The sequence below is a fragment of the Branchiostoma belcheri genome, unplaced genomic scaffold (assembly GCF_001625305.1).
Source record: "Branchiostoma belcheri isolate BF01 breed outbred unplaced genomic scaffold, Haploidv18h27 scaffold59, whole genome shotgun sequence".
Lineage (NCBI taxonomy): Eukaryota > Metazoa > Chordata > Leptocardii > Amphioxiformes > Branchiostomatidae > Branchiostoma > Branchiostoma belcheri.
In genome coordinates, this window is record NW_017804231.1 from 1,599,718 (window position 1) to 1,607,611 (window position 7,894).

Genomic DNA, 7,894 nt, shown 5'->3' on the forward strand with positions numbered 1-7,894 from the left:
TCTACTGACACAGATACACCGAGGGTAAGTATGCCTTCTCTCATGCTCATATATATACGGTTTGCACTTTGAAGGCTGGTGTGACAGGTGTCATTTCTGATGTATGTAGACAGCGTTGCTGAACATTCAGCGTTGGTTGCGTTTAACGTTATGTATGATATGATATAATAAGACTCCTCAGTCTAGATTGGTGACTCCGGAGATAGCCTGTACGGGACAGAAATCCTGTCCATGAAAAGAAGAGCTGGTGAGGGTCAGGGGTGACGGCCTTGTGGTTCAAGGATCCGGCGACGGCTCTAGTTTTGCGAAAAGCGTGCTTTAACGGTTTGAGTGGACGCCAGTATCAAGACGACACGGTTCGTTTGCTTGGCTTGATGCCAATAGCTCCTAGCAGACATAGACAGACGCTGTGCACAAGCCGATCGAGTTGCGAAAACGAAAGGGGGAGGGCGACCAGGGAAATAGAAGTGTTCGCCGGTTGATCGTTCTAGATAAAGTTAATCGCTATTGTGTTAATCTTGCGGGATGTGCTTTACATTGAAGTGTTGCACGTTCTCTTGTCAGGTCCCTGAGCATGTCAGCATGGATGCATTACAGGCTCATGTGCTGTTATGCTGTAGTATGTAGAAATGTACATGGCTGTTTTGTACGGCTTGGTGAAAGAAAACACGCATGCGGCCACTTCCTGGTATGACGTAATCACACACAGAGTCGCTGTGTTAGTTGTGGTGGGGTCAAAGGGGAAGGGGGTACGGGGTGGTGGTTGTAAGACAGGGGAGGAGTTGTATTGAGGGCGGGGGTTAGGAACTTCCATAGGCAAGGGTCTGGCGAGGAGGAGGTTAGTGGAGGTGTGTGTGTCTGTGTGTGGGGAGAGGGTGGTCAGGCGACAGGAGGGGGAGGGGGCACCACGCATCGTGATATTTGTAAACCACAGATCGAAGTTCGGGATGAAAGGTATTGAGGGCGGGTGCACGGAAAGCATACGCAACGTGAGACATGTACTATATTGGCAGGTCAATTCACGTGGTGACGTACAGGTGCACGTGGCAGACAGAATCTTCTGCCAGGACAGTTTGTGTATGAGGCCCCCAGGGTACTTTGCCAGGCCGAGGACACTGTGTGGGTGGTTTCAGCCAAGCGTCAGATATTTTCTTTCAACTGAAACCGCAGCTACGGGGTAGAATGTACAATTTTATATCGTGACAGGTATATATTGGCAAAATATAGTTGTATTGGAATACGTAGCGTTGAGACAAATACGAAAATGAAAGTTTCTCGTGGCCTCCCCAGCGAAATTGAATGGAACCGTCCTAACGACTCATATTACATCTGTTCAGTTTTGATACAGGTAAATCAGAAGGGCTATCTAAGTAAGTCAACATGGCACACTGCGCGGAGGACAGGAAAAGACTTCGCAATTTTTACATCAGCCATCTCGACGCCGAAGACGTCCCGGGGGTCCAGTGGATAGACCGGACCACCGGATTGTTCCGGATTGTGTGGAGGCACGCCGGAAGGGACGGATTCGATCCGGAAAGGGACGGGCTTATTTTCAAGGTAACTTCCTATTGGCTACTAGAAGCGCATCTGTTACATAGTGTATGGAAATTGATTATGTTTACCTTCGTAGAAGGAATGCATATTGCTTTGGCTCTGTTTCTTCTTCTTCTTCTCTAAACACCTAAGGTCAGTGACCTGCACAAGACGTCTGTCACCATGGTAACTGGTGCTGTAGCAGACACCCTGTCGTGTAAAGAGCCTTTCCCAAGGGCACAAGATCGGTACGATGGATTCAAACTCGGGACCTCTTGATTCCGAGATTCGAACTCGGGACCTCCTGGTTCCGAGCCGAACTCTCTGTCGTTAAGGCACACACATGTACACCGCCACAAAATTGTGCATTGCAGATAATATTGAAAGTGACTATACTGTCACACCTCCCCCCCCCCCTCAGCTCTGGGCCCAGCAGACAGGTCGGTGGAAGGAGGGAGACCCAGAGGACCCCACGGCATGGAAGACGCGCATGCGCAACGCTCTGCGCAGACTGGCAGATTTTGAGGAACAGACCGACCTGGGGAAACCAGACGACCCGCAGGAGGCCTTCCGGGTCTATCGGCTCGTGCCGCCACCAAACCACCGTAAGTCTTCTTAGTAACAACACCGGGCTTACGTGATACAAATTTAGGGGATTGCGGATAGAATTTGGAAAAAAAATAGTGTCTGACTGAGCATGGGAGTGGTTTCAACAGGTTTCACTTCCCTCTCGGCACGGGCAAATCAACTCTACCGTGGCTAAATGTTCTCCCTGTTTGGCTACATTTTAAGGTCCTTGGACCAGCGTTTTATGATCTACTAGACGACCTGAAGCCTATATCGCCCACCGTCTCGGTGAAGAGAATGCAGAATGCCTTCATTGGCTTGCTATATACAAAATTTACATATAGCAATTCCTCATGGTTTTTGTTATGGTTCAATGCATCTGTCCAACCAGTTTCATTTTCACGCGCATTTGGTGGTTTATGAGGGATTCACAGGTGGTGTTTCCGTCCCTTGTAGCTCCGCAGCCGTCCATCATGCCCGAGCCATGCATGCTGCCTGATGACGCCATGATGCCTGATTTGGGCGATACCAAGTCCATGAACTGTTTGCCGGTCGAGGAAGTGTTGGACTATTTCGACGGTAAGGAACTTACCTTTAGGTTACCGGGCTTTCTATGATTGTAGTTCGTTTCTTTCTAGTTCACGCTAAAATAAAAATAAAAAGTTATAAACTCAAATGTTGTCTTTGGTTTCAGGGTTGGACGCCGATATGGTTTCACCTGCGCCTCCAGATGACTCCACTCAGGGCGCATGCGCACCCCCACAGCCAATGGCAGCAAACGTGGCACCGCATCCAAACGTCGATCAGACAGCTAACGGCTCCACAGCGACCGCAGCCGAACCGTCGCGAGGACCGTTTCCAAACTTACCAGGTACATACATGTTGGATTTAGTTTTAAAAGCAAAAGAAACAAACAGATGAAGTTTTTGCCAAACGTTTGCTAAGAAGATTTTTTTCAAAACGCTGTCTGGGTCCAAGATGGAAAAAGCTGGTTGGGTGGAGTGTGATGACGATGCGTGACTCAAATAAATTACAACGATGCTAATGAGACTGGACTTTAATAGATCCACATCATGAACTCTTTCTAACGGAGAACACTTATAACACTTACAGAATTTCGTCACTCCTTGTTTTATTCAGCCAGTCATTCTCTCCTGACATCTGGATAGTTTTCATTCGTATGGAAAGCAGTCATGGCCCACTTGTCGACAGATGAGGAACAGTCGGAGACTGATGATGATGTTGTGTTTGATTGCCTTCCATCTAGATGGTGACGTGACTGTTAATGTGAAGTACCGGGGCAGACAGGTGTGGGAGGAGAACTGCAGTAACCCCAGAGGTGTGCGGATCTACCACGGCTCGCCTATCAAGGAGTTAGTCGGTCGCCAGGTAGGCTCTTAATTGAAGTCCATTTAAACAATTAACGGCAAGGTATCAGAGGGGCAGGAGATGTCTATGCTATTGTAAGATAAAGAGTATAAGCTTATATGTAGAGAGATATAGATTAAGTTAGAGAAAGAGACAGAGAGAGAGGAGATATAGCAAGTATAGCAGACAAATATCAATCTACTCAAGTATAGCAACCAAAAAGGGCTCGTATACGTAGTCATTCTATAGTTATCGTCTCAGAAGTTGCCAAATAATTCGTAAAACACTTTACACGTCTGTGTCAGCGAGTTTTATCTTGATCCTTCCTTCTCGTTAAGATGATCCAAGGAGACCACCAGAAGTTGTACGGACCAGACGAGGCGACCCATGTCCTCCTGCCGCCGTGTGAAGGCCACGTGCACTCCTCGAAGCAACTGGCCGTGACCAGCGAACTCCTGAAGCACGCGGAGAGAGGCGTCGTCCTGCAGTTTTCTAACGGTGACATCTGGGCCACCCGGCTGTGCCAGACCAAAGTCTTCTGGCTCGATCCCAACAAACCCGACATGGCGCTGCCCCTGAAGCTCGAACGGGACACCCCCACCAAAGTCTTCGACTTCATCCTCGGCTTCCTGCCCCTTCTGCAGAACTACGCGCGCAACATCGGCAGCAAGAAGCCGCGTCCGTACTTCAAGATGTGCTTCGGGCAGTCCTGGGGGGCGGAAGACCCCTTCGAAAGTAACCTGATCGCGGTGACGGTGCAGCAGCTGACGGCGGCGACGCACCTGAACACCGTGAGCCAGTACCGCCACCAGGACAGCAGCTCCGCGCAGTCCTTCCCGCTCCGGGACGACCCCCTCTCCCGCTCCAACCCCGAAGACCAGGTCATCAAAGCCTTGGAAGAACTCATGACCAGCCTCACGCTGCAGCAGGACTCTCCACAGCCTCCAAATTTTCCCACGAGCTAAAACATGCGTCGCAAAAGATAGAATTTAGAAATGTAAAAGAGTGCACACAGTTAGAAATTGTCTCCGTGCCTGAGGCGTTGCCAAAGTTTCCCCCAGTCTCTCCTCCTCAGTAGTCATTTTTAAAGGCACAAAGACGTAGCTACGATTTTCCTTAAGACGAGGTGTATTGTATTTTAGAAACGTGAAGTGGGTAATATAAAGGAAAAGATGTGCTAAACAATTATCAAACATTTTCTGCTATCGCTTGCGGCATCTGTAAATAGCAAAGATACGACTGTACACGTCACGGGAAAAGTATTACGCGATGCATCTGCTATAGAGCTCATATGGCATCAAATTATATTCACGTTAGACAAACAGACTATCTTATGTAGGGGATCCCGGGATTGTCTAACTCTTTTTACCGATAAGTATCCTGCAGTACGCAGTGTGCAGTGTGCACTTGATGCTTGCTGACAAGGACAAACTGAGCAAAACTGATATCCAAAACACGATCGAGAACACTATATACATCTTATAGTTATAGGAAACTGCAGAATTGGCTAAAGGAATGTTAACAATGACACAGAAGATTGATTTGTGACATCGATGAGTTGAAATACATAAATGGCTTTTCATATTAATCTTATTTTGCGTAAGTCGTGGAAAACAAATGGTGGTGAACATGTATATAGTAGGCTTTCTATGGTGATTTGCATGATGCTAGTATAAGGTTTCAATTGATTATTCCGTTAATTAATGTATATACATACATGGCCGAAAACGCGTCGAGTGAATCAATGAAAACAATACACGATCTTTGTTTTATTTCCTGAAATAGTTTCTGTGCGTGTGTTTGTGAGTGTGTTTGTGAGTGTGTTTGTGTGTCTGTGTGTGTATGTATGTATGTATGTGTGTGTGTGTGTGTGTGTGTGTGCGTGTGTTTGAGATACGGCACCAGTATGTGTCATATTCATCGAATCCGGCAGGAGGCGTCAATATTACACCTTTTCACGTGTCCCACTAGAGCTGACAGTACGTCTTACACTATGGCTCCGTAACCAGCCCCATAAACAACATCCTTTTGACATCACCACTACATAACTAAGATAACATTATCAGTTTGTGAAGCTGGTATGTTACGGCAAGAAGAGTGTTTATGCAGAATAGCTTCCTGGAATGAATAATGGTCATTGCGTTTAAAAATCAACAACGTGATCCTCAGTTTTACCACACCTGTCCAACTCTGGACAAACATGTCCCGGAAAGGAGGTTTCTAGGACACGGTAAGGGGCCAAATTCCAGGACATTTAGGGTGTGGACTTCCGTCTGTTTGTTCTTTTTGTTTGTGGTAAACTTTGGTCTTATCACAAATTGTCAATATCATTTCATTGTGGACACCAGAGGATTGCCATATAAGGAGAAAAAAGAAGGCGAAAACACACCGAAAGCGGTAGACATTATTAGAGCCACTTGAATTAAAAGGGCAATGCCCTTAGCTAGCCATTACGGAACAAATAATGAAGGAAATACAGTAGATGATAAAGACAATTCTTATTTGATTTTGAACAGCCTGGGTCAATCAAGATGTGAAGCCAATAAATTCTTCATTGAATTAAAAGCTTTCTCGTGATGCTGTGTTATTTTGGGATCTAAAAGGGTAGATATCGGAAGACTAAAGTTTGTTTCAAAATTTACCGTATTTGAAACCAGAAGGAACAAAACAACATTCTGAACAAGTGCTGAAAGCAATTTCTTTGCTTGCACTGTAATATTTCCGCTCCAGCTAGATTTTATCTGAGACCTTATCCACATATGATTTCTTTGTTAATCTCTTTCCTGTTTTGGCCTGTTAGTCCAACATCTGGTACAACTTGGAATTTAATGTTAATCTCCAAGCAGATCTTTTGGTGGCTGCAAAGAGAGTTTCCATTTGCCGCAGACAGTTGCAATTATCTACCCGAGTTAGACTGGCATTAAAAAAAGATACCAGTACGAGAAAGAGAGCCCGATAAAATCTCCTAAAACACGCCCAAAATGCAGTAAATCAAAGCCTACACCTCTGCTTGGAGAGTAACAGAAAGTCCCCATCATTGACCTCAGCGAAAAGGTCAGCTCTCCCCCTCGGAGCAGAGTGGTACCGCCCACCCGGAAGTGACGGAGTTTCTACATGGCGTTGGCGTTTGGAAACCCCGGCGTCATCCGGGATTCCCCGGCACAAGACGCAGCGACTGCTTTTAGATCTTGAGACATTTTTTCTTTCGGTCCAGCGGGGGTGTGACGGTGGGTTCCTTAAAACGGCGGCTACCCCGAGTTTCCCTCGGCGTTTCCTGGTTGTCGGTCATCAGAGTGAGTCGGACGCAAAATCGGGAACTGTGATTCAGGGGAAGAGTAAAGTGGAAGAACACAGCAACGGTAACAATAAACAGGTGAGACTCGGGTCATTTTCTCACGACATGTACGGGGACTTTTGCATTGTTTGTGAGGCACTGAACTGTCACCTGTGTTTGTAGTAACGTGTGAGTTTTGTGAATGGGGAGGGAGGGGTGCATGATCAGAGTGAGATACATTATGATCAGGGTCCCTATCCATTAAATGTGGCAACATGCATGTTACACTATCGACTATATCTGACTCGTATAGCTATAGAATGATTGTTTAGTCGGAGATTGTTTTCTGCGTTTGTTTTCTGCATTGCTTCATGCGGCATGTGTCTGCTTACCCTGGGACCCAGACTAAATGTCGGGTCGTTAGCCGGTTTCCTTCTAATTCGGTGGCCAAAAAAATTTCGTCCGCCTATACTGAGGGCCACCTACCCTCGGGCTCAACTCCCCCGCCCCCCGTAAATAGGGAATCTAGACCCCTTTTTACAGAAATCGTGCTCAACCTTAACCTATATTTGAGTATCATAATGTAGCGACGCTGTTGTATGTTCAAGCCATCTTTTCAGCATTTGGTTTTTATCCAGTCTTATCCCCTCCCCCCTCCCGGATGATGCTTTGCAACCGAGCCCTTCACGCAAACACAAGGTCACAAGTGAAGCATAGTTATAGGTAACTTATTTGTCGTCTTGCGGTTGAGAAATACTACACAATGCAGCGGTTCTATTCTGCACAGTGCACACCTTGCACGAGATATCACTAACCGGACACCGTAAAGGGCCCTCAGGATAAATTCTTTCCCTAGTAGGTCGCAAACAAACTTATCAAACCTTCAACTTCAGTGCACATTTGTTTGCACATGTTTACTTTGTTGCGGAAGCTTGTGGGCTACAGTTTCTCATACAATGTGCAGGGTAGATCTTTTGATATCCAAACGACCGTGGCGTTTGTATAGTTACTTAGTATTCTGCAACAGCCATTCTAATCTTGGAGAATAGTGTTTGCCACCCCCACCCCCCACCCCCCCACCCCCAACGTCGTCATAGTGCACAGTTAGAGGTTACATCATGTGGCAGGTTGGAAAATCTGAGTCATGGAAAT

At 46.5% G+C, this 7,894-nt stretch overlaps 2 protein-coding genes across 2 annotated transcripts in view; both read left to right on the forward strand.

Annotated features, from left to right (window-relative positions):
* Nucleotides 1–1,360: 1,360 nt before the first annotated feature.
* On the forward strand, nt 1,361–4,435 carry LOC109482091 (interferon regulatory factor 8-like). The gene is made up of 6 exons (XM_019784751.1): nt 1,361–1,557; nt 1,955–2,138; nt 2,557–2,679; nt 2,795–2,971; nt 3,368–3,489; nt 3,807–4,435. Exons 1-6 carry the CDS (start codon nt 1,381–1,383, stop codon nt 4,431–4,433), a joined length of 1,410 nt encoding a protein of 469 aa, XP_019640310.1. The 5' UTR covers nt 1,361–1,380; the 3' UTR covers nt 4,434–4,435.
* Nucleotides 4,436–6,552: 2,117 nt separating this feature from the next.
* Nucleotides 6,553–7,894, forward strand: part of LOC109482155 (interferon regulatory factor 8-like) — a 6,202-nt gene continuing 4,860 nt past the window's right edge. The window contains exon 1 of the mRNA XM_019784856.1: nt 6,553–6,841. The gene's annotated coding sequence lies outside the window, so the exon portion shown is untranslated. The remainder of the gene's footprint in view (nt 6,842–7,894) is intronic.

What these genes read in the sequence shown, in the direction of transcription:
- LOC109482091 (XM_019784751.1), top strand. Translation starts at nt 1,381, where the DNA reads ATGGCACACTGCGCGGAGGACAGGAAAAGACTTCGCAATTTTTACATC. An exon ending in CGTGCCGCCACCAAACCACC is followed by an intron (nt 2,139 to 2,556) that starts GTAAGTCTTCTT and finishes CGTCCCTTGTAG; the next exon opens with CTCCGCAGCCGTCCATCATG. An exon ending in ACCGTTTCCAAACTTACCAG is followed by an intron (nt 2,972 to 3,367) that starts GTACATACATGT and finishes CCTTCCATCTAG; the next exon opens with ATGGTGACGTGACTGTTAAT.